Source organism: Lissotriton helveticus, chromosome 1_1 (assembly GCF_964261635.1).
Source record: "Lissotriton helveticus chromosome 1_1, aLisHel1.1, whole genome shotgun sequence".
NCBI lineage: Eukaryota > Metazoa > Chordata > Amphibia > Caudata > Salamandridae > Lissotriton > Lissotriton helveticus.
In genome coordinates, this window is record NC_136057.1 from 1853494110 (window position 1) to 1853520495 (window position 26386).

The following is a 26386-nucleotide window of genomic DNA, read 5'->3' on the forward strand; positions in this document are numbered from 1 at the left end:
TGAATGGTGAAAAACTGCTACCGCTAGCAAGAAAGCAGTGGAACTGAGGACGGCCATTACACTTCAGTCCTTGACGCCAGGGGGGCTATGTGTATTCTTTGTATATGCTGTTATTCACTGTGCTTTCTTATATAAATACTACTCTTGTTGATACAAGAAAGTATGTTACTGGGCACTCGTTTATTGCTGCTATTGAACATATTTTGACTTGCGAGCCTGTGCTCACTTATTGTATCCCCTCCACCCCAAAAAAAAACAGTGGACTGCTCAACCCGCGCTATCACGGAGAGTCAACTGCTGAAGTTGCTCAGGGTCCATAGTGGGTCGGGTCCTGGGACATTGCAAGCAAAAAGGCTCAGTTCCCACGGTTGGGCCCAGTAGCTCCTGCTTGTCCCATGGCCCTCTGAATGGACTGTGACAGCAGTTTACTTATCTGTGGATTTTAGTTCTTGCCCATTAGACAGTGCTTGTGCAGTCTGTTGCAATATATATTATGGGCTTACCCATTTCCTCATTTACAACCCCATTGTTTTCTCATCCATGCGCTTCTTTCCTGCCCACTCCACGTTGCACTCTCACCTGTTGCATCTTCTCCCTATCCCCACCCTCCATATTGCTTACCGTCACCCGCACCCTCTTCTCTAGCCCATTGCTTCCCTTCACCAACCATGTAATCCCCTTTTTGCCTGCTCAATTGTGTGTTTCTCCCCCACCTGCTCCACGTTGCGGTCGTGCCCATTGCTGCTCCCCCCCCACCGCACCCCCATGTTGCTCCTCCCCCTCCCCCAGGTTGCATCCTCTTGCTCCCTTTTTGAAAAAACAAACATGCTTTCACATTTCTTTTATTTACTGATCCAACTCAAATCAATAACTAAACAGAAAAAAGCACCTGCATAATTGTCTAGGCATGAGCATACCTTGTATTCTTTAGCCGTGCTGCACAGCCTTAAGGATGCTCAGCAGTATGGTTAAAAAACACTGGAAACCCCCTAATTGGTCCAAAGGCAAAATCTAGTGGTTTGTTTAGGAGTTTGTAGCTTGGGTGCTGTTGGTGTAAGAATTAAACAATAGAAACTATTTGGTGGAAAACGTACACACTTTTCTTTCTTTCTTAATGGCCTGGTCACACTTGGAAAGCTGAAAAAGAGGGTCTCATATATTTGCAACTCTAAACATCAAACCAGATAGTGGTTATGATTAACATATGGATTTTGAGATTGAGTAATTACGTACCCGCTTCTGAGGGCTGTGATGATGCAGTCAGCACAAAAGCGATGCAAGCACTCCTTGGTGGTCATGGTGTTTTTCAACATATCCAGACATATTGGACACATCAACTCACTGTGCAGGCTTCTGGGAGATACTACGATTTCAAGTCCATCTGTAATTGCCTCCTAGAAACCAAGAGAAAGGCATGTTATGTTATTTACAAAGGCTCAAAGTACTTGCTGATGCTGAAAAAATTGGGGTCTGTATGAAACAGACTCGAGCTTAAATATTAAACCTATCAACAAAAGGATCATACACGCTGTAACACTGCACAAGGTCTGCGGTATTATAGAAGACACAATCCCACAGAACACATTCAGCACTGACTGAAGACTGTTTATTTTATAAACAACTAAAACGTGGAAGGGCGGTCTTAAACGAATATTAATGATTGTGAATTTAGACATTTAATACATCACTTTGTTGTTTATTGCATATGTGACTGATATGCCCAGACATGGTTCCTTTGCTCTATGTGCCACGGGACTCAAGCTATACATCACCGATGTCTCTTAGGTAGGTCTCTCCAGTAGGAATTCTTATGTTCCCATATCAAGGGAACCTGGCCCAGCAGTCCGGGCTGGACATTCCTAATGGAGCAGGACTCCGCATTTGGCTAGTCTCTGTCTGGAGTGGCCACAGTGGATGAAAAACGATGGAATGGAATGCAGCCACTGCAATAGCCAGTGATGGAGATTGATTCAATTGTTCCCTTCATCACTTTGTTCTTTCTTGCAGTTGGTCCCCAACAGGCCAGATGGGTGCCAGTTGATTATTTAGTAGCTTTCATCCTTCCCAAGTCATTAAAGTACTTCTATAACATAGAGTGATATTAACACATGATATTTACAACGTCATAGAAACTTCAAAAACTGTGCTATACAAATATAATTGCTTCCATCACAATTAAGTTGAGCAATATCACACTAATTATTATACCTACCACTTCAAATTGAACATGGCCATTGTTGGCCTTGGATTTAAAAAGCTAAATTTTTTGTACATCATAGCATATACATGTTAATTAATAACTATTGCACAACTTTACCATGAATGAGTTCCATCATGCATTGTTTTGTTTACCTGAGGGGTCCTCTGTAATTCGTACAAACTGAGCTCCCAGGTTTTGCTCAAAGGCTGGGCTCCATTTGCTTGCACAGCTTGAGCCATGGCTAGAAGGAAGAACAAAATGAAAATAAAGACTTTGGGATCTGGTAACCATGTTATACGAGCAGAGTGGTGACTAGACCAACGATTTATTCTGGCAGCTAATAGAGAATTATCAAAACATACAATAAGTGTTGCTAAGACTTTACCTGCACAAAGAACGTAATCTTCAAAGCAAATTACACAAGGTTGCAAGGACCACAAATGAAATTAGCTAACCTACTGATCAATCAAAGTACCATTTTGTTTTAGAAAAAAGAATGTTCTTTCGAGTTTATTTTCATCACTTTTTTGTTAAATCGCCTGCAAAACACAGCATTAGTCAAACCATAGCATTTCATACATTTAAAAATACATAAAATCATACACAAATGGTAGCAGCTGAGGGACTAGGGAAGTGAGGATCTTTACAAGTAACAATAAGAACATCCAATAAGAAAGATAAAAGTGGAATGAATTATCTAGCTGAAATTATAGCAGAAGAGAGTATATGCGACACAACCTGGGATAGTAGAAGGTGGCTGAGCTAGATGGAAGTAGATTCAAGGTGCAACCATTAGGTATCGGTTAGGATAGCTAGCCGGAAATGACTAATGATCCTGGCTGGGACAATCTCTTTATTAGTCCCCGATTAATTTGCAATCTGAATCTCTTCGAATGCATGCTTTCTCAAGCCAAAGGTTTCACATTAATCTAAACAGATTGTATTATAGTTTGTTGTGGAGAAAAAAGCAATAATTGCTGCTGTTCCGGTCCTTTACCTTTACTTTCCTCAGTACCTTTATTTTTTGGAGACTTTTGATTTCTTGACCCACACATTTGCTCAGCTATGCTAAGCTTTTATTTATGAGGACCTCTTCAAAGTTTTTTTACGCACGTGTTTTGTTTTTATTTATCTTTTTATAATATTTTTTTTTAAACTCTCTACAATTGTTACAAATACATAGACTGAGTAGGAAAGTGACAGTGCAAGGTGTGTAATACCGCTCTACAAAGCTGATAAAACAGCTCGGTCAGCCTTGCTGTGAAACTTTTTTCCTTTTTAAACTTTATTTTCCCAAATTTTGCATAAAGGAATAAAATTGATCAGTACATTGCAGAAGCAATCGGAAGAACATGTACAGCAGTCAAGCATAAACATTAGCAGTTATTAGACATAGTTGAATTAGGAATTGCAAATATGTATCAATGACAAGTCAAATGTGTACAAAGTGGAGGTGTGTCGTATTATTAGACTACAGTCCCAAAGAAGCGGAGCCGTCCTATGCAACATAACCACAGCAGTGGCACTAGTGAAACATGGATCAGTAAGACAGGCATATGTGCCCGATAGTTCCACCTAGCCGACCCCCGCAGGAACAAAACCACTTGCGGTCTGAGAATATTGATCAGCCCTGGTCATAGCGACTTATGCTCTGTACGGGCCCGAAATGTCCAATGGTCGAGACGAACTAGGGAGCAGACTGGAGTACTCTGCACAGTTAACGTTACAGAATGCCAAACTACCAAGCCATGCCTTCAACGTAGGGGATCTCTTACTGCCCCCCACAATAGCGCAATCGCCCTTTTGGCCAAAAGAAAGCCCAAAGCCGCCAGTTTCCTAACCGCCCGGGGGAAATTGGCCACGTAACCCAGCAGTGCTATTTCAGGGGTGGGGATCAGCTGCATGGAAAGGATGTCGCCAAGAGTGGAGGGAATCAGGGACCAGTATTGATGTATTTTAGGGCATGTCCAAGAGAGGTGAGCGAAATCCGCAAAAGACGCACCTCATTTCTGACAATTGTGGGGCCTTTTGTGATCGATTCTGTGCGCGTGCGCTGGTGTGTGATATATTCTGCGGAGAAACTTGAAATGAAAAAGTTTGTACCTGCTATTTAAGGAAATCTCCTTTGTCGCCCTACAGCACTGGTCCCAATGGTCGTCAGTAATAGGCTTACCAAGATCTGTCTCCCACGCAGCACGCACCTTGGAGTCAATGAAAGGGATGAGCTCATTGCATTGCTTATATAGTTTAGAAACCAAATGTGCGCCAGTAGATTGTTGGATAAGCAGTGTCAGTGGAGGGGTCGGTTCTGGTGCCAGCGGGAATTAAGGGAATGCGGCCAGGAGCATGGACAATACCTGTGTCAAAACAAAGATGTCCATAAAAGAGCGTTCAGAGAATCGGGCATCCTCTAAAACTGAGAAGTCATGGCCCTCAGGGAATAGGTCTCCAATCGTGCAAATGTGGAATTTGGTCAGTGTCCGCTGAATCAAGACCTCACCCGTTATTGGAAACAAAGAGGGGTTAGGTAGAGGCAGCGCCGGAGAGTACAATCGATCAAGGCCCAACAGTCTGCGCAGTCTGTCCCATGCCCAGCATGTGGCGGATACTGTTTGAATATCATGGGGAACCCGGGGGAATCCAGTAGGCAAAATAGTGAAATGTTAACGAGGGAGCACCAGGTCAGATTCTGGCTTCAGATATCGGATGCGAGCATCGGGATGGAACCATGCGTGAGCGTAGCAGCATTGCGCTATCAGGTAATATAGATAAAAGTCTGGGACCCCAAAGCCCCCCCTAGCATATGGCAGTGTCATAATCCGCCAGCTAACCTAGTCTTATCCCCCCAAACAAGGCGCAGCAATAAAGAACGTAATTGCCCCAAAAATATTTTGGTGAGCGGGATTGGAAGGTTAGTAAAAAGATATAAGAACCGTGGGAGGACAACCATTTTTATTATTGCGACTCTCCCGGCCATAGACAATGGCAGACGTAGCCATTTCACGAATTGAGATTCAAGAGAATTGATCACCCTACCATAATTCAGACTGATCATAGTATTAGTATCCAGATCAGGGGTCTCCAACCTTTTGTGTAGTCAGAGCTACTTCTGGCCAGTGAAAATCGTCGTGAGCTACTGAACCCGAAGCAACTTGCGCATTTTCCCGAGAGACCCCCCCACGCCCAGTTTCATTGACTTTAAGCCTAATTTCATCAGAGCCCATACTGTGCCTTTCTGCCCTCTGTTTCACTCGTTTTTTGTGCCCTTCTGCCCTGTTTCACTCGTTTTCCTCTTGTTTTTTGTGCCCTTCTGCCCTGTTTCACTCGTTTTCTGTGCCCTTCTGCTCTCTGTTTCACTCGTTTTTTGTGCCCTTCTGCCCTGTTTCACTCGTTTTCCCCTTGTTTTTTGTGCCCTTCTGCGCCACTCGTTTTCCCCTTGTTTTTTGTGCCCTTCTGACCTCTGTGCCACTCGTTTTTGCTTCTTTTTTCTGCCCTTCTGCCCTCTGTGCCACTCGTTTTTGTGCCCTTCTGCCCTCTGTTTCACTCGTTTTCCCCTTGTTTTTGTGCCCTTCTGCCCTGTTTCACTAATTTTCCCCTTGTTTTTTGTGCCCTTCTGCCCTCTGTGCCACTCGTTTTTGTGCCCTTCTGCCTCTGTTTCACTCGTTTCCCCCTTGTTTTTTGAGCCCTTCTGCCCTCTATTTCACTCGTTATTGTGCCCTTCTGCCCTCTGTTTCACTTGTTTTTTGAGCCCTTCTGCCCTCTATTTCACTCGTTATTGTGCCCTTCTGCACTCTATTTCACTCGTTATTGTGCCCTTCTGCCCTGTTTCACTTGTTTTTGTGCCCTTCTGCCCTGTTTCACTTGTTTTCCCCTTATTTTTTGTGCCTTTCTGCCCTCTGTTTCACTCGTTTCCCCTTGTTTATTGTGCCCTTCTGCCTAGCTTCACTCGTTTTCCCCTTGTTTTTTTGTGCCCTTCTGCCCTGTTTCACTTGTTTTCCCCTTGTTTTTTGTGCCCTTCTGCCATGTTTCACTCGTTTTCGGTGCCCTTCTGCCCTGTTTCACTCGTTTTCCCCTTGTTTTTTGTGCCGTTCTGCCCTCTGTGCCACTCATTTTTTGTGCCTTTCTGCCCTATGTTTCACTCGTTTTCCCCATGTTTTTTGTGCCCTTCTGCCCTGTTTCACTCGTTTCCCCCTTGTTTTTTGGGCCCTTCTGCCCTGTTTCACTCGTTTTCGGTGCCCTTCTGCCCTGTTTCACTCGTTTTCCCTTTGTTTTTTGTGCCGTTCTGCCCTGTGTGCCACTCGTTTTTTGTGCCTTTCTGCCCTCTGTTTCACTCGTTTCCCCTTGTTTTTTGTGCCGTTCTGCCCTCTGTGCCACTTGTTTTTTGTGCCTCTCTGCCCTGTTTCATTCGTTTTCCCCTTCTTTTTAGTGCCCTTCTGCCCTGTTTCACTCGTTTTCCCCTTGTTTTTTGTGCCCTTCTGCCCTGTTTCACTGGTTTTCCCCTTGTTTTTTGTGCCCTTCTGCCCTGTTTCACTCGTTTTCGGTGCCCTTCTGCCCTGTTTCACTCGTTTTCGGTGCCCTTCTGCCCTGTTTCACTCGTTTTCCCTTTGTTTTTGTGCCTCTCTGCCCTCTGTTTCACTCATTTCCCCTTGTTTTTTGTGCCCTTGTGCCCTGTTTCACTCGTTTTCCCCTTGTTTTTTGTGCCGTTTTGCCCTCTGTGCCACTCGTTTTTTGTGCCTTTCTGCCCTCTGTTTCACTCGTTTCCCCTTGTTTTTTGTGCCCTTCTGCCCTGTTTCACTGGTTTTCCCCTTGTTTTTTGTGCCCTTCTGCCCTGTTTCACTCGTTTTCGGTGCCATTCTGCCCTGTTTCACTCGTTTTCCCTTTGTTTTTTGTGGCTCTCTGCCCTCTGTTTCACTCATTTCCCCTTGTTTTTTGTGCCCTTCTGCCCTGTTTCACTCGTTTCCCCTTGTTTTCGGTGCCCTTCTGCCCTGTTTCACTCGTTTTTTGTGCCCTTCTGCCCTGTTTCACTCGTTTTTGGTGCCCTTCTGCCCTGTTTCACTCGTTTTCCCTTTGTTTTTTGTGCCGTTCTGCCCTCTGTGCCACTCGTTTTTTGGGCCTTTCTGCCCTCTGTTTCACTCGTTTTCCCCATGTTTTTTGTGCCGTTCTGCCCTCTGTGCCACTTGTTTTTTGTGCCTTTCTACCCTCTGTTTCACTCGTTTTCCCCTTGTTTTTTGTGCCGTTCTGCCCTCTGTGCCACTTGTTTTTTGTGCCTCTCTGCCCTCTGTTTCACTCATTTCCCCTTGTTTTTTGTGCCCTTCTGCCCTGTTTCATTCGTTTTCCCCTTCTTTTTAGTGCCCTTCTGCCGTTTCACTCGTTTTCCCCTTGTTTTTTGTGCCCTTCTGCCCTGTTTCACTGGTTTTCCCCTTGTTTTTTGTGCCCTTCTGCCCTGTTTCACTCGTTTTCGGTGCCCTTCTGCCCTGTTTCACTCGTTTTCCCTTTGTTTTTTGTGCCTCTCTGCCCTCTGTTTCACTCATTTCCCCTTGTTTTTTGTGCCCTTCTGCCCTGTTTCACTCGTTTTCCCCTTGTTTTTTGTGCCGTTCTGCCCTCTGTGCCACTCGTTTTTTGTGCCTTTCTGCCCTCTGTTTCACTCGTTTCCCCTTGTTTTTTGTGCCCTTCTGCCCTGTTTCACTGGTTTTCCCCTTGTTTTTTGTGCCCTTCTGCCCTGTTTCACTCGTTTTCGGTGCCATTCTGCCCTGTTTCACTCGTTTTCCCTTTGTTTTTTGTGGCTCTCTGCCCTCTGTTTCACTCATTTCCCCTTGTTTTTTGTGCCCTTCTGCCCTGTTTCACTCGTTTCCCCTTGTTTTCGGTGCCCTTCTGCCCTGTTTCACTCGTTTTCCCCTTGTTTTTTGTGCCGTTCTGCCCTCTGTGCCACTCGTTTTTTTTGCCTTTCTGCCCTCTGTGCCACTCGTTTTCCCCATGTTTTTTGTGCCGTTCTGCCCTCTGTGCCAATTGTTTTTTGTGCCTTTCTACCCTCTGTTTCCCCTTGGTTTTTGTGCCGTTCTGCCCTCTGTGCCACTCGTTTTTTGTGCCTTTCTGCCCTCTGTTTCACTTGTTTTCCCCTTGTTTTGTGTGCCCTTCTGCCCTGTTTCACTTGTTTTCTGTGCCCTTCTGCCCTGTTTCACTCGTTTTTTGTGCCCTTCTGCCCTGTTTCACTCGTTTTCCCCTTGTTTTTTTGTGCCGTTCTGCCCTCTGTGCCACTCGTTTTTTGTGCCTTTCTGCCCTGTTTAACTCGTTTTTGTGCCCTTCTGCCCGGTTTCACTAGTTTTCCCCCCTGTATTTTGTGCCCTTCTGCCCTGTTTTACCCTTGTTTTTTGTGCCCGTCTGCCCGGTTTCACTCGTTTTCAGTGCCCTTCTGCCCTCTGTTTCACTCATTTTTTGTGCCCTTCTGCCCTGTCACTCGTTTTCCCCTTGTTTTTTGTGCCGTTCTGCCCTCTGTGCCACTCATTTTTTGTGCCTTTCTGCCCTCTGTTTCACTCGTTTTCCCCATGTTTTTTGTGCCGTTCTGCCCTCTGTGCCACTCGTTTTTTGTGCCTTTCTACCCTCTGTTTCAATCGTTTTCCCCTTGTTTTTTGTACCCTTCTGCCCTGTTTCACTCGTTTACTGTGCCCTTCTGCCCTGTTTCACTCGTTTTTTGTGCCCTTCTGCCCTGTTTCACTCGTTTTCCCCTTGTTTTTTGTGCCGTTCTGCCCTCTGTGCCACTCGTTTTTTGTGCCTTTCTGCCCTGTTTAACTCGTTTTTGTGCCCTTCTGCCCGGTTTCACTAGTTTTCCCCCCTGTATTTTGTGCCCTTCTGCCCTGTTTTACCCTTGTTTTTTGTGCCCGTCTGCCCGGTTTCACTCGTTTTCAGTGCCCTTCTGCCCTCTGTTTCACTCATTTTTTGTGCCCTTCTGCCCTGTCACTCGTTTTCCCCTTGTTTTTTGTGCCGTTCTGCCCTCTGTGCCACTCATTTTTTGTGCCTTTCTGCCCTCTGTTTCACTCGTTTTCCCCATGTTTTTTGTGCCGTTCTGCCCTCTGTGCCACTCGTTTTTTGTGCCTTTCTACCCTCTGTTTCAATCGTTTTCCCCTTGTTTTTTGTACCCTTCTGCCCTGTTTCACTCGTTTACTGTGCCCTTCTGCCCTGTTTCACTCGTTTTTTGTGCCCTTCTGCCCTGTTTCACTCGTTTTCCCCTTGTTTTTTGTGCCGTTCTGCCCTCTGTGCCACTCGTTTTTTGTGCCTTTCTGCCCTGTTTAACTCGTTTTTGTGCCCTTCTGCCCGGTTTCACTAGTTTTCCCCCCTGTATTTTGTGCCCTTCTGCCCTGTTTTACCCTTGTTTTTTGTGCCCGTCTGCCCGGTTTCACTCGTTTTCAGTGCCCTTCTGCCCTCTGTTTCACTCATTTTTTGTGCCCTTCTGCCCTGTCACTCGTTTTCCCCTTGTTTTTTGTGCCGTTCTGCCCTCTGTGCCACTCATTTTTTGTGCCTTTCTGCCCTCTGTTTCACTCGTTTTCCCCATGTTTTTTGTGCCGTTCTGCCCTCTGTGCCACTCGTTTTTTGTGCCTTTCTACCCTCTGTTTCAATCGTTTTCCCCTTGTTTTTTGTACCCTTCTGCCCTGTTTCACTCGTTTTCTGTGCCCTTCTGCCCTCTGTTTCACTAATTTTTTGTGCCCTTCTGCCCTGTTTCCCTCGTTTTCCCCTTGTTTTTTGTGCCCTTCTGACCTCTGTGCCACTCGTTTTTGCTTCTTTTTTCTGCCCTTCTGCCCTCTGTGCCACTCGTTTTTGTGCCCTTCTGCCCTCTGTTTCACTCGTTTTCCCCTTGTTTTTGTGCCCTTCTGCCCTGTTTCACTCGTTTTTGTGCCCTTCTGCCCTGTTTCACTAATTTTCCCCTTGTTTTTTGTGCCCTTCTGCCCTCTGTGCCACTCGTTTTTGTGCCCTTCTGCCTCTGTTTCACTCGTTTCCCCCTTGTTTTTTGAGCCCTTCTGCCCTCTATTTCACTCGTTATTGTGCCCTTCTGCCCTCTGTTTCACTTGTTTTTTGAGCCCTTCTGCCCTCTATTTCACTCGTTATTGTGCCCTTCTGCACTCTATTTCACTCGTTATTGTGCCCTTCTGCCCTGTTTCACTTGTTTTTGTGCCCTTCTGCCCTGTTTCACTTGTTTTCCCCTTATTTTTTGTGCCGTTCTGCCCTCTGTTTCACTCGTTTCCCCTTGTTTATTGTGCCCTTCTGCCTAGCTTCACTCGTTTTCCCCTTGTTTTTTTGTGCCCTTCTGCCCTGTTTCACTTGTTTTCCCCTTGTTTTTTGTGCCCTTCTGCCATGTTTCACTCGTTTTCGGTGCCCTTCTGCCCTGTTTCACTCGTTTTCCCCTTGTTTTTTGTGCCGTTCTGCCCTCTGTGCCACTCGTTTTTTGTGCCTTTCTGCCCTATGTTTCACTCGTTTTCCCCATGTTTTTTGTGCCCTTCTGCCCTGTTTCACTCGTTTCCCCCTTGTTTTTTGGGCCCTTCTGCCCTGTTTCACTCGTTTTCGGTGCCCTTCTGCCCTGTTTCACTCGTTTTCCCTTTGTTTTTTGTGCCGTTCTGCCCTGTGTGCCACTCGTTTTTTGTGCCTTTCTGCCCTCTGTTTCACTCGTTTCCCCTTGTTTTTTGTGCCCTTCTGCCCTCTGTGCCACTCGTTTTTTGGGCCTTTCTGCCCTCTGTTTCACTCGTTTTCCCCATGTTTTTTGTGCCGTTCTGCCCTCTGTGCCACTTGTTTTTTGTGCCTTTCTACCCTCTGTTTCACTCGTTTTCCCCTTGTTTTTTGTGCCGTTCTGCCCTCTGTGCCACTTGTTTTTTGTGCCTCTCTGCCCTCTGTTTCACTCATTTCCCCTTGTTTTTTGTGCCCTTCTGCCCTGTTTCATTCGTTTTCCCCTTCTTTTTAGTGCCCTTCTGCCCTGTTTCACTCGTTTTCCCCTTGTTTTTTGTGCCCTTCTGCCCTGTTTCACTCGTTTTCGGTGCCCTTCTGCCCTGTTTCACTCGTTTTCCCTTTGTTTTTTGTGCCTCTCTGCCCTCTGTTTCACTCATTTCCCCTTGTTTTTTGTGCCCTTCTGCCCTGTTTCACTCGTTTTCCCCTTGTTTTTTGTGCCGTTCTGCCCTCTGTGCCACTCGTTTTTTGTGCCTTTCTGCCCTCTGTTTCACTCGTTTCCCCTTGTTTTTTGTGCCCTTCTGCCCTGTTTCACTGGTTTTCCCCTTGTTTTTTGTGCCCTTCTGCCCTGTTTCACTCGTTTTCGGTGCCATTCTGCCCTGTTTCACTCGTTTTCCCTTTGTTTTTTGTGGCTCTCTGCCCTCTGTTTCACTCATTTCCCCTTGTTTTTTGTGCCCTTCTGCCCTGTTTCACTCGTTTCCCCTTGTTTTCGGTGCCCTTCTGCCCTGTTTCACTCGTTTTCCCCTTGTTTTTTGTGCCGTTCTGCCCTCTGTGCCACTCGTTTTTTTTGCCTTTCTGCCCTCTGTGCCACTCGTTTTCCCCATGTTTTTTGTGCCGTTCTGCCCTCTGTGCCAATTGTTTTTTGTGCCTTTCTACCCTCTGTTTCCCCTTGGTTTTTGTGCCGTTCTGCCCTCTGTGCCACTCGTTTTTTGTGCCTTTCTGCCCTCTGTTTCACTCGTTTTCCCCTTGTTTTGTGTGCCCTTCTGCCCTGTTTCACTTGTTTTCTGTGCCCTTCTGCCCTGTTTCACTCGTTTTTTGTGCCCTTCTGCCCTGTTTCACTCGTTTTCCCCTTGTTTTTTGTGCCGTTCTGCCCTCTGTGCCACTCATTTTTTGTGCCTTTCTGCCCTGTTTAACTCGTTTTTGTGCCCTTCTGCCCGGTTTCACTAGTTTTCCCCCCTGTATTTTGTGCCCTTCTGCCCTGTTTTACCCTTGTTTTTTGTGCCCGTCTGCCCGGTTTCACTCGTTTTCAGTGCCCTTCTGCCCTCTGTTTCACTCATTTTTTGTGCCCTTCTGCCCTGTCACTCGTTTTCCCCTTGTTTTTTGTGCCGTTCTGCCCTCTGTGCCACTCATTTTTTGTGCCTTTCTGCCCTCTGTTTCACTCGTTTTCCCCATGTTTTTTGTGCCGTTCTGCCCTCTGTGCCACTCGTTTTTTGTGCCTTTCTACCCTCTGTTTCAATCGTTTTCCCCTTGTTTTTTGTACCCTTCTGCCCTGTTTCACTCGTTTACTGTGCCCTTCTGCCCTGTTTCACTCGTTTTTTGTGCCCTTCTGCCCTGTTTCACTCGTTTTCCCCTTGTTTTTTGTGCCGTTCTGCCCTCTGTGCCACTCGTTTTTTGTGCCTTTCTGCCCTGTTTAACTCGTTTTTGTGCCCTTCTGCCCGGTTTCACTAGTTTTCCCCCCTGTATTTTGTGCCCTTCTGCCCTGTTTTACCCTTGTTTTTTGTGCCCGTCTGCCCGGTTTCACTCGTTTTCAGTGCCCTTCTGCCCTCTGTTTCACTCATTTTTTGTGCCCTTCTGCCCTGTCACTCGTTTTCCCCTTGTTTTTTGTGCCGTTCTGCCCTCTGTGCCACTCACTTTTTGTGCCTTTCTGCCCTCTGTTTCACTCGTTTTCCCCATGTTTTTTGTGCCGTTCTGCCCTCTGTGCCACTCGTTTTTTGTGCCTTTCTACCCTCTGTTTCAATCGTTTTCCCCTTGTTTTTTGTACCCTTCTGCCCTGTTTCACTCGTTTACTGTGCCCTTCTGCCCTGTTTCACTCGTTTTTTGTGCCCTTCTGCCCTGTTTCACTCGTTTTCCCCTTGTTTTTTGTGCCGTTCTGCCCTCTGTGCCACTCGTTTTTTGTGCCTTTCTGCCCTGTTTAACTCGTTTTTGTGCCCTTCTGCCCGGTTTCACTAGTTTTCCCCCCTGTATTTTGTGCCCTTCTGCCCTGTTTTACCCTTGTTTTTTGTGCCCGTCTGCCCGGTTTCACTCGTTTTCAGTGCCCTTCTGCCCTCTGTTTCACTCATTTTTTGTGCCCTTCTGCCCTGTCACTCGTTTTCCCCTTGTTTTTTGTGCCGTTCTGCCCTCTGTGCCACTCATTTTTTGTGCCTTTCTGCCCTCTGTTTCACTCGTTTTCCCCATGTTTTTTGTGCCGTTCTGCCCTCTGTGCCACTCGTTTTTTGTGCCTTTCTACCCTCTGTTTCAATCGTTTTCCCCTTGTTTTTTGTACCCTTCTGCCCTGTTTCACTCGTTTTCTGTGCCCTTCTGCCCTCTGTTTCACTAATTTTTTGTGCCCTTCTGCCCTGTTTCCCTCGTTTTCCCCTCTTTTTTTGTGCCCTTCTGCCCTCTGTTCCACGCATTTTTTGTGCCTGTGCCTGGCATGTCAGTGTAGCACCGGGAATTATTCAACATTATTCAACATCAGATGCATAAAAAAACAAGCATTGAAAATGCAATAGGTCTCGCAATAACGCGAGTCTGAACTATTAGCATTGTAAATGATTATGCCCTTTATTTTTGCGTTCTGGTTTTTGGAACATAAATAAAAGGCTTTGCCATTTACAAGGCCTATAGCTTAAATTTGCGTTAAAACGAGACCTATTGCATTGCAATGGTGGTGGTGCTGCTGAGTTTTCTCTGAATCTGCACCCACAATCTGCACCCACAATCTGCACCCACAATGTGTGAGTGGCGTTGCGTGTGTCAGTGGCGTTGCGTGTGTCAGTGGCGTTGCGTGTGTCAGTGGCGTTGCGTGTGCGAGTGGCGTTGCGTGTGCGAGTGGCGTTGCGTGTGCGAGTGGCGTTGCGTGTGCGAGTGGTGTTGCGTGTGCGAGTGGCGTGTGCGGGTGGCGTTGCGGGTGGCGTTGCGGGTGGCGTTGCGCGTGCGGGTGGCGTTGCGCGTGCGGGTGGCGTTGCGCGTGCGGGTGGCGTTGCACGTGCGGGTGGCGTTGCACGTGCGGGTGGCGTTGCACGTGCGGGTGGCGTTGCACGTGCGGGTGGCGTTGCGTGGATGAGTGGCGTTGCGTGGATGAGTGGCGTTGCGTGGATGAGTGGCGTTGCGTGGATGAGTGGCGTTGCGTGGATGAGTGGGGTTGCGTGGATGAGTGGGGTTGCGTGGATGAGTGGGGTTGCGTGGATGAGTGGGGTTGCGTGGATGAGTGGGGTTGCGTGGATGAGTGGGGTTGCGTGGATGAGTGGGGTTGCGTGGATGAGTGGGGTTGCGTGGATGAGTGGGGTTGCGTGGATGAGTGGGGTTGCGTGGATGAGTGGGGTTGCGTGGATGAGTGGGGTTGCGTGGATGAGTGGGGTTGCGTGGATGAGTGGGGTTGCGTGGATGAGTGGGGTTGCGTGGATGAGTGGGGTTGCGTGGATGAGTGGGGTTGCGTGGATGAGTGGGGTTGCGTGGATGAGTGGGGTTGCGTGGATGAGTGGGGTTGCGTGGATGAGTGGGGTTGCGTGGATGAGTGGGGTTGCGTGGATGAGTGGGGTTGCGTGGATGAGTGGGGTTGCGTGGATGAGTGGGGTTGCGTGGATGAGTGGGGTTGCGTGGATGAGTGGGGTTGCGTGGATGAGTGGGGTTGCGTGGATGAGTGGGGTTGCGTGTGTGAGTGGTGTTGCTTGGGTGAGTGGCGTTGCGTGGGTGAGTGTGGTGTTGCGTGGATGATAGTGGGCTTGCGTGGGTGTGAGTGGCGTTGTGTGTCTGTAAGTGTTGCTGTGTGGGTGAAAGTGGCACAGAGCCTTTGATGTGGCCTGGCACAGGAGAAATGCTGCTGCTGCTAATTAAATACAAGAGCGGCCGGGAAGCGGCCGGGAAACACAAGTACGGCCGGCCACATAATTAGGGGAGGAGAAGCCGCACAGCACACGCTGGGAGAAGCCCTTTGATGTGCGGCCGCGATGCGCGCTCTGTGCTGGGGGAGGGCCATTAGCCTGAACTCGCGGCAAGATCAAACGAAGGGTGGGAGGGACATTGAGGAACAGGAACAGATGGCCATGAAAGTGTATGGGCCAAAAGCGCGTGCCTGTACGTGCACTCGAAGAAAACGCCACGAAAAAAAGCGGTGGTTTGACAATCAGTTCGAGCACTTGAATTCTCGCCATTTCCCATTCCTTCGGAATGGTAAAGGCGAGCCCTAAAAACAGAATCTAACGTCACTAAACTATCTATCTGCTCGTCCATTGAGCTTACCTGAGGTCAAAGTCAAGTCACGTCTCTGCTCCGTACTGCTCAGCGCTGGCACCCGACGATGACGTTACAGGAGTCAGACTCTCACCAAAGGAGTCTGCAGCTCCAGGACAGGAGCGTCATCCTCTTCGCCCGCCCCCACCCCCAGCTTAGCTCTAGTCCGAGCAGCTGGTTTGGGTGAGGACAGGCGAATGGAGCCGGAAGAGCTAATAGCCCATGAAGGGCTACACAAGCTACTCCCGGGATCTCAGCGAGCTACCGGTAGCTCGCGATCGACCGGTTGGAGACCCCGGATCCAGATGGACATGAACACAGAGATACTTGACCGCGTCCTGGCACCATTCAAGCTGAAGTGTTCAAGGCCAGGCAGTTGTGCTGGCGGTAAGTGGAAAAATAACTGACTTGTGCCAATTAATGTTGAGTCCGGAGAATTTACCGAAACAAATTATTTCTAAAATGAGGGGTTCAAGATTAAGGTGGGGCATTCTAACATATAGTATTGGGTCGTCTGCGTAGAGAGAGATTAGGAGGGGGCCAGTGGGGAACTGTAGGTCCCGATGAAGGTGTTTTTTCTTGAAAATGGTGAACCAGAGGATCCATAGACAAAATAAAAAGCAGCGGGGATAATGGGCAGCCTTGCCGCGTGCTTCGGGACAATATAAAGGGTGTGGAGATAGTGCCGTTCAGTCGCAAACTGGCAGTTGGTTCAGTGTATAGCAAAGCCACCGTGGAGACTAAGCACTCGGGCATACCCATACATCTCATAATGGAGAGAAAAAAGGGCCATTCAAGGGAATCAAATGCCTTCTCCGCATCAAGAAGGATGGCAGCTGGCGTGGTAGGGTCGATTCTGTGCAGGACTGCGAACAATGTCCGCAGGTTAAGGGAAGTGGACCGATGTGGGACAAACCCCGACTGCGCCGGTGAGATGATGGTATCCATTAGTAAAGGACAGCCGAATCGCTACAACCGTTTCTAGTATTTTGTAATCAAGATTCAGTAAAGACAATGGTCTATAAGAACTGCACAGTTTAGGGTCTTTGCCTGGCTCGGGGAGGAGAATAATAACCGCTTCTCTGAATGTGGGAGGGAGAAGGCCTACCTCCAGAGCCTCAGAATACACCTCCAACAACCGAGGGACCAAGGTGTCTTTGCATGCTTTGTAAAGATCGGCAGAAAAGCCGTCGAGGCCAGGAGCTGAGGAACCACGCAGTGCATCGATGGCCTCTATTATGCTATCCTGGGTAATAAGAATAGCCAAAAAGTCCTGCATATGACTTTCCAAATAGACCATAGCAATCTCTGCCAGGTAGCTCCCTTGATCACGCAGATCCCCCGTGGTTCTGGAAGTATACAATGCCTTGTAATATGAAAGGAAGGAATCGCATATGTCCGGGGTGGAATAAAGCAAAGTGTCATGTGGGCTGATGATTTCTGTGATGTACCAGGAGTCACGAGGAGGGCGTAGAGTTTCAGCCAATAGTCTACCTGGACGTTCGCCTTCACCATAACAACGAGCGGTAGACTGTTTATTTAGGAACAATAGCTCTCGATCCGCTGTGTCTCTAAACTCGCCCGAACTGGATGGAGTGACCAGCAATTCACAGTCCAAAGCAGTAATGTCTGCTTCAATGCGAGTCAGAGTGGAGCGCAAATCTTGTAGAACTCCCACATGCTTTGCAATACATACGCCTCTGATATAGGCCTTAAACCCCTCCCAGAGAACCGCCCAGGTGTCAACCGAGCCAGTGTTAATGTCAAAGTAGTCCTCTATGGATTAACGCACTTCCTCATTAAAAACCGGATCCCATAATGCCTTACCAGGGAAGCGCCATTGCCGCTCATAACCACCCGGCCTGGGAACATTAAGCTTGAGAACGATCGGAGAGTGGTCCGACAATGTACGGGGAAAAGTGAGTATCCCGCCAACCCAGCCCGCTATTCCCGGGGAGACTAACCAATAGTCTATTCTGGTCCATGTGTTATGAAACCCCGAATAGTGGGTAATTTATTTTCGCAATCTATCAAGGAGAAGTGAGTGCATAGGTCGGGCAGAGCCTGCCGGGAGCAGGGCTTAAGAGCAAGAGCAGTGGAAGTGCTGTCTCTGGCCGGATCCAATATTAAGTTAAAATCACCTCCCATAATCAACAAACCTGGATCCAATGTGAGGAGCTGTACCTGGAGGTCTAGGAAAAAGGAAGGGGAGTCTACGTTGGGACCATAAACCCCAATGAATTAAATCTTATGTCCCAGGAGGGTACCGGAGACAATCAAGGTTCGACCCTCAGCATCCGTCAAGGTCTTGTGTAGTACAAAAGTGACACGTTTATGAATGAATATGGCAAAACCTCTGGCATACCGGCTGTAATTAGAAAAAAATCTATGGGAGCCCCAGTTCTTAGTGACGGGAGGGAAGTAGGAGGGGGGACAGGTGAGTCTCCTGTAGAAACACAATGTCAACGCTGTGTCGGGCAATATACTTAAGGACTTGTCGCCGTTTCTTAGTGTTGTTCAGGCCCCTATCGTTCCATGACATCAGGGAGAGCCCGGAAGGACCGGGTTGGTGACCTAACTTAACCATTGGAAATCCTAATCAGATTTAGATCGTACCGCATGTCAATCCTCTGCCATAAACAAATAACCTGAGCAACGCATCTAAAATAAACAATGAAATTGACCAAACACCCCACCCACCACCCAGCCTCCTATTAACCCTAAAGAGGCAATCCCCAATTTCCTTGAGAAAACACGAGTGCAATGTGAACATCAATAATACAGTAAGGAGCATATAAGCACATTGTAAAAAGATCGTGCTAAGCGGAGAGACTTTGTTATTCACCATAGGGCGCGGCACCGCCACGCCGGTCGGGCATAAAACACCAAGATCAAGTCAGGCAACCATGAGGAAAAAAAAATAATGAAAGTGTAGAGCACAGCAGAACACAGCAAGAAATGCAACAACCAGTCAGCCAGTTCCGGGATCATAAAAGAGGTCAACACTGTTCTGTGGCTTTTCTTGTATTCATGACAAAATTCCTGCGCCTCCGAATGAGCATCAAAGATGCAAAATCTGCCATCCACATCGACCTTCAACCTCGCCGGGTACAGCATGCTGTATCTAAGGCCCAGGTTCTTCAGGGTAGCCTTGGCACTGTTGAACTTGCGCCTTGCCTCTTGAACCAGGATGGTGAAGTCCGGGAAAAAAGCAAATTTGTTGCCCTGCCACTGGACGTTACCTAAGTCACGGGCTGAGCGGAGAGCAGCGTCCCGGATCCCTAAAGTTCAGGAGTCTAGCAATGATGGGTAGCGGAGGAAGACCAGGGGGTGGACAGGGGGTCCAACGATCTATGGGCGCGCTCCACCACAAAGCCCTGAGTGAACATGCCTCTACCGAACAGCGCCGCAAGCAGATTTTCAACAAAGACATCCATACGCCCAGTGGCGGTCGTCTCCGGAACACCAATAATTCGTATATTATTCCGGCGGCTACAGGCTTCCAAGTCCTCATTCTTTATAGCAACCTCCTTGAGGAGCTTCTCAATCCTGTCTAGCTGCTTCAGCGAGGTCGACGCGCCATCTTCAATATCAGACACACGCACTTCAACCACATCTAGCCGTTGATCGTGCAACTGGATTTTAGACCCCATATCCGCCAATTTTTTGTCAAGGTCATCGAATCGGCCATCTAGCGCCTTGAAACCGGCCCTCATTTCGTTAAGCATACCCATCGTGAGTGAGGTAGCTTCCGTCAAGTCGTTTGAGCCCATGGCCTCAGTGGCAGGGACAGGGGGGATGCCTGATACGGGGCCAGGAGCCTTATCAAATTGCAAGTTTCGCTGGTTTGGGTCTTTTTTTGCCCATTCCGCCAGGAGAGGAGGGCGAGTAGCTGGAGGATTGTCCAAGCCGCAGCCGAGGGGTAATCAAAGAGTGGCTTATGCAAGGGCGTCTCTGCCAAGATGGAGAGCAGAAGGATGAGCAAACAGTGACTGGCGACGGAGGACCGTCGTGCCAGCGCCAGGCAACTGAGTGGAGGCGGACAAGCAAACAGATGAGGCCACAGGTAATGAGGAAACGGCCGAAAGGAAGGACTTAGGCAAATCTCATTAGAGAATGCAGAGTGGAGAAGCAGCAATGCGTACACGGCCCACTGTGAAGCGGGAGTGTCAAAGAGTGGGGGCCAGAATTATCTTGGAGGCGTCCGTGGGGTTCACAGAGCGCAGAAAAGGTGGTGGATCTACCCGCAAAGCCAAGTAGGCCCTCAGTGTGCTCCTGCAGGTGGGGGGAGCCAACGGTATTATGAGGCAGCAGGCGTCCTTAAGGTGTCTCCCCCAAGTTGGGCACCAGGAGCAGCAGATCGAACAGCAATGTGTGACCCCTCCCAGGTAGGCGGCAGCTGTACCAGTCAGGCAGCCGGCATGCGGGAGGGCCAGGAGGGGGGTGGGTCGGCAAGCCCGGCGAGGCCCAGCGCCGCCACTGCCTCTGGACGGAGCGATGGGGCACCCGCACTAGTCCGCCTCACCTCCCGCCACAACCCGAAATCAAGGCCCCGGCGCGGAGACGCCCACCAGGCCTTAAAGGACCTGCGAACGTGCCGCTAATGACGGTACCAAGCTGGGAGCCGCAGCGGGAGGGACGGGGGGGAGGGAGGGGTTGGGGAGCACCCCGGGGCAGCGGAAATTGGAGAGCAGGGCAGCGCCGAACCCACCAGGCCGCACTCACTACCTCATCGGGCCGCCGGATCCTCTCGGGGGGATGGCCGCGAGGCCACGTCTGTTCCCAGCGTCGGCACCGGTCGTGCAAGGGTAGCCCATCGCAGCCGTCCCATTCAGGCATCTGGGTGCACCATAGCGGAACAGGAGCGGATGGAGGGTATCCGCCGCAGTAGGGGCACAGTTACATCGGTGAGTAAAGTATTATTTGCAGCCCGATCGGTGGAGCTTCAGGCTGAAGCGGCCATCTTGGTCGCCTCCGTGGCCACTCCCCGCCTCGCTGTGAAACTTAATCATGATCAAGGATAACAAGCATTTACAATGCAATGGTTTCGCCTTTTGAAAAGTTTGAGCTATTGGCATTGTAAATGACAAAATTTGTATTTTATGTTTTGGTTTTGAAAACAGATAAATAAATGGCATTGTCATTTACAATGCCAATAGTTTAATTTCTGGCAAATGCCACACAAAAACACACAGACCCACACACACACACACACAGACCCACACACAGAGAGAGCCACACACAGAGCCACACACACACCCAGAGCCACACACACCCACCCACCCAGAGCCACACACACCCACACACCCAGAGCCACACACACCCACCCAGAGCCACACACACCCACCCAGAGCCACACACACCCACCCAGAGCCACACACACCCACCCAGAGCCACACACACACACACTCAGGAGAGCAAGCACAGCGAGGGGGCAGGGAAGCAAGCACAGCGAGGGGGCAGGGAAGCAAGCACAGCGAGGGGGCAGGGAAGCAAGCACAGCGAGGGGGCAGGGAAGCAAGCACAGCGAGGGGGCAGGGAAGCAAGCACAGCGAGGGGGCAGGGAAGCAAGCACAGCGAGGGGGCAGGGAAGCAAGCACAGCGAGGGGGCAGGGAAGCAAGCACAGCGAGGGGGCAGGGAAGCATGCACAGCCAGGGGAAGGGGAGCAAGCACAGCCAGGGGAAGGGAAACCAGGGGGCGGGGGAGCAAGAACAGCCAGGGGGCAGGGAAGCAAGCACGGGCAGGGAAGCAAGCATGGGCAGGGAAGCAAGCACAGCCAAGAGGCAGGGAAGCAAGCACAGCCAGGGGGCAGGGAAGCAAGCACAGCCAGGGGGCAGGGAAGCGAGCACAGCCAGGGGGCAGGGAAGCGAGCACAGCCAGGGGGCAGGGAAGCGAGCACAGCCAGGGGGAAGGGAAGCTAGCACAGCCAGGGGGAAGGGAAGCTAGAACAGCCAGGGGGCAGGGAAGCAAGCACAGCCATGTTTCCAGTGCTTGGCTATTCTGAACAAACCATTGGTATACGGCCTGCCACTCAAACGAAAACAACTCCCAGAATACCTTCTATGAGCATTAGTACCCAGGAACCTGCACTAGCCTAACTGACATGGTGGGTGTGTCTCAAACGCTGTGGGGTTTGGGAAGACGTGTGGAGTAGGCCCTTTTAAAAGCACCCACCCCTCAGACAATATCCACAAATGTGTGAGATAATCAGTGTTTACCTCTTTATTCACAAATGCACTTTCTGGAGCTAAATTCAGCAAATACTGTTCCTATGAGTCAGCACTCAGAATGTACCCACACAAATAGTGTTTGAGCCCACAAATGTTAAACTTCGGTGTGAGATATGGTTTGTGAATGAAGCCATAGAATTCCCACGCCCTACAAGTGACTAGGCTCCAACAAACTGAATCCTAGAAATAGCAGAGAGGCACAACTCATAGGCACAGCAATAAAACTCTTTAAAACATGGGTGGGAAACGGAATGGCAGGAAATGTGGCACAAAACTGCAGACCTATCATTTCACTTTTAGTCCTGACCCATTATTAGCAGGTGAGGTGTGTCTGCAGGAAGGAAACAACTTGCCAGCTCTGTAATACAGATAAACCCTAAACAGAAAGCAAAGAAAACAGCACCATTGGGGAGGGTGCAAAGCCAAAACACACACTACAAAGAGAACGTCAAGACACAGCAACAACCAGTACAAGAAACACCAACATGTAAAGCAAATCAAACAACTGTAAAAGCAGTAATATTAAAAACACGCTGGAAACAAGACAAACAACAGACACGAAAAAGGCAATATAAAGAGTACACGCCAACTGCATATAAAATAAGATAGAATAAAAGGCAAAATAATTTCAACAAAAACAACAAGACATGCAAAAAAGAGAACACATAAAATATGACACGTAAACAAAGTAAAGCGCCAACCACCTGTAAAATGAGGCTGCTCTTCCAATGAGTGCTCACCTGAAGTGATGGGAGGTCGATGTAAGATCCATCTCCTCACACTACATACAAGAAAGTAGAGACCTTGCTTTCAAAGGCCGAATTAGCTTAAGACTGGGGACTGGAAAATAATGTCTTACTTTTTTAGAACCAAAAAAAAATATTTTAATAAAATGAATTTTATGTTACTAATTGTAATTTGTATATGTACACTTTATGGTTGTGACAAACCAAATAAAGTTAATTTTGACTTGACTTACACTACATACACTCTATTGAACAGCCTTACTGTGAGGACCTCGAGTGGGAATAAAATAAGTACAATAGGGTGTGTCCACGTACTCATGTTGTTCTTGTAGTTCTTTCACGCTCCTTATCTGCTGTACATCTATTAAAATGCATACCCCCTAGTGCCACCTTACACTGTAGGTCTTCCAAGCACTCTCTCCGAAGCTGTACCTCGCCTGCATTTGTGGGTCGCAGGTGCAAGGCTTGGATGGATTAACCCTGTGGTGTGCCTTCCTTTACACCGTCTCAGGTATAAATCTTCTACAAGAAACTTGCCTGATCCACAAACATACCAGATCTTCTGCAACAACACTTAAACAGTTTTGAACTGGTAGAAGAATTCATCATTGGATCTCTTTGTATCGTCAAACCGACTGTTCCTCTGAGCAATCACCAACATATCACTCTAGCAGTCTCAAGCCCCGTTTTTAATTAAGGACCCCTTCTTTAGATGACTGTTCATCCAAGTCTGGTGTTAGGCAGGCCTTCAGACTTTGCACATCCACTGCACTACGAAGACTTCACCGATCCCAAAGACAAAGGACTTCAGTAGAAGCACCTGGCATGATGCAAACCTAGAAGCCACTCTTTACAAGGTTCTAGGCAATTCTTAATCTTGACATAACTGCTCCACAACAATGAGGCGAGTTGTTCTCCGATCACCTGAACGCCTCCTTTGCCCACTGGCCCACATTCCTGGTCGGCTCACCGCTGCTCTGATCTGGTCTTCTTAACATATTCCCCATCTCCGAGTCCAGCTCTTGTGCAGTTACTTCAGACTGATGTAACCAGAAAGTGCTCCTTTACATTTTTGAATAGAGGTCTGCGGTTTACCTAGCAGATTCTCTGCTCCTTTTTCACACAAATGATGACACTCTTTCCATAGGACTTCTTCCTGACTCCTTCACCGGGCTGATGTTTTCGCCCTCTCTCTTACTTCTTTCAGATTACCTTTGCTTCACCCAAACCATCTTCAAATTCCGCTGCTTTTCTTCCACATGGCCATCCTTGAGAAAGTGTGCCACCATGACATATAATACCATTCTTTATGTGCCAGGTCCCTTCATGCATACAATTCATTAAGAATACAGAGTGAGCATAGCACTACATCAAATCTCTTTCCTCCAGTTCAGAAGCAGCTATAATGGATGCCAGTAGCCCACCCTTCATCTAGCCATTCACACGGATCCTTCAAGATATCCGGCCAGACACATGCATGCCACCTTCCTGCTCCCTGGCAACCTGAATGCACCTCAGTGTCCAGAGTGGAAGCCCAAAAGAACAATCGTAAATTCAATTTTCTTCTAAAGTACTGATCAGGTTGATCTGATCTTTCAAACTAACAACATTATAACAGTCACCATAACCTCCCAGTCCTCCCTCATGCTCACCTAAAAGGCGAGAAGACTCCACACCGCCCTGTACAGATCAAGGGACAAATCACAGTGCTCGCCAGAAAAGAAGTCCAGTGGGATACCAGGAGGTATTAAATGTCAGACACCCTATGAAGCAACCTAAGTCTAGATATGGTGTTATTTTGCACTTGCCATCCACGTGGATCCAGACTCAACAATGGGAACGCCTCCATCACCCCCCTCTCCCCCGACACACACACACACACACCCTCCCAAAATAAAGTTTATTTTCCTGAAGGCAATTAAAAAAGCAGCATCCCACCTTTTCCTGGTTGCTCGAAAATGTGATCCTGCCCCCGCCTTTAATCTTAAAGGCTCTCCCGACACTGACCAGGGCTGGGCGGACTGCCCTTATAAAGCAACCAGGCAGTGCCCCACGAGCGGGTTAGTGTTCAGGCATTTTTTGGATGTCCGCCCGGGACTTGCGTACTTTCCAAAACCTTGAGTTTCATTCACCGCCCTGCCTATGGCACAGGGGCCGCGGAGGGACGTTCTCTTTCCCCGGGGCTCCTCCTGTGCAAGCAGATCGACTTACCTGCACCTTGCGACGGCGGCACTTCTCCGGTCTCCCTTTTCGGCATGGGAGACCGGTAACATCGACGGCGGCAATCTCGCTGGCACTTCTCCGGTCTCCCTCTTTGGCATGGGAGACCGGCAACGTCCTCCGCATCTCCCGGGGCTCCCTCCAGGCCACGGGAGCCCCGCGGGCGCCGCCATACTTCTTGCCGTCTTCCTTCTTCCCCCGGGCTGCGGGGGGTGGGCACTTCCGGCCGGCCGCGCTAGGATTGGCCGGCCGGCCGGTCACTTCCGGGTCGCCGCGGGCAGCGCGGCGGCCCGTCTCTAGCTCAGGCAGGCGGGCGGCGAAGTTTCCCGAGGAGTGGGCTCCCTCGTGGACCAGCAGTGACGTCCACGCAGCTTCACCAATCAGGAGCAGGATAGTCACTGGTGCCGGCAATGCCGGACCAGATTCGGGGGCGTTCCCGGCTTTCGGCTGACGTCGCGTGACGTCGGCAAAAGCCAAAGAATCTCGGGAACGCCTCCGAATCTGGTCCGGCATTGACGGACAGGCCCCTCGTCCAATGGCTAGGCTCCATTTATGGAGCCAGCCAATGAATGACGAGGGCCGACCCAAAGCCACACTACAGTTCTCATAAGATTTCTCCTGCGCAAAAGCTGCTTGCGCAGCTTTTTGCAGTCGAAACCTAAAAAGGAAAAATACCAATACATAATCCTAAACATTAGTAAATATCATACCGATAACAGTGCATAATGCTATATTGTGTAATTTGTAAATAAAACTCTTCGTAACACAACCTGGATCCGAATCCTGTACCTAAAACACATTTTCACCTTCTTAATGATATTAAAGTGACTGTGGTAAGTGAATTATAATAATTCTAAAAGGGTTATAAAGATATCAGTGCAAAATATATTATTGTAGTTTATTACTTTATTAAATAAGACTCTCGGTAACCCAACCTGGGTTCCAATCCTGTACTTTATGCATATTTTCACCTTCTTAATGGCATTAAAATGACAATGCTAAATAAATTATAATAATTCTTAAAGGTGTAAAAGGACAAAAGATAAACCTTTAATAGGCTAGGAGTTGGTTCTTATAAGCCCAGGTACCCCAGATCTAATAATACCTGGAAAATCTATTTGTATGAGCGTGGTGCCAGAATTACAGCTTACTGATCATCACCATTTTGGTCTTCCATTGCGAAATGGAGGGGCTACAAGGCGTCTTTGAATACTGGGCACTTAACAAGCTATTTTCATAGAAATGAAATAAAAGCTTTGACATTCGAATCCACTGACCTAGCCTGGGTCAAAGGGATCACACCTAACAATGCCGGTGTGGGAATGATTGTTGCACGGATTCTGGAACTGAACACCCGAAGGACCTCTGTCTAAAAGCTGAACAATGCTGCACATGACCAAAGCATATACACCAGATCTACCCTTTGTCCACATCAGGGTCATTTTTTGCTCATATTATGATGAATCCTATTCAATCTGTTTGGGTATAATATAATATCCAAGTGTTGTAGAAAACCATCCAATGAAATGTAGCCCCTCACACAGAAGTTTACCACAGATAAAAAGAAACTGCTTTTAGCCAACCTTTGGGGTCTTACTATATACCCGTCTGACTCAGATTTGGAACAATTGTCTGTTTTTGCCAAGTTTGTTTAATTCTAAGCCCTAAAAACAGAGTGTGTTACTTTGCTGGTTATCGGGGTTGGGGGCGCAGAATTTCCTTACAAGGTCAGCGATGAAAAACACTTCAGGTGTTAACAATTTATTAAAAATGGAAAAGACAAGTAGAAAAATCTTTACAATTCTGAAGGGTTTTGTGGTGTGTGTCATGAGGATCTTACATTGAAGGAAGC

General features: G+C 48.4%; 1 protein-coding gene across 1 annotated transcript in view; it reads right to left on the reverse strand.

Moving 5' to 3' along the window:
- The window catches only part of RNF2 (ring finger protein 2), a 147123-nt gene that overhangs the window by 70248 nt on the left and 50489 nt on the right, over positions 1 to 26386 (reverse strand). The window contains exons 3-4 of the mRNA XM_078641427.1: positions 2353 to 2441; positions 1234 to 1394 (exon numbers count right to left, since the gene is read on the reverse strand). Coding sequence (XP_078497553.1) covers positions 1234 to 1394; positions 2353 to 2441 — 250 coding nt within the window. The remainder of the gene's footprint in view (positions 1 to 1233; positions 1395 to 2352; positions 2442 to 26386) is intronic.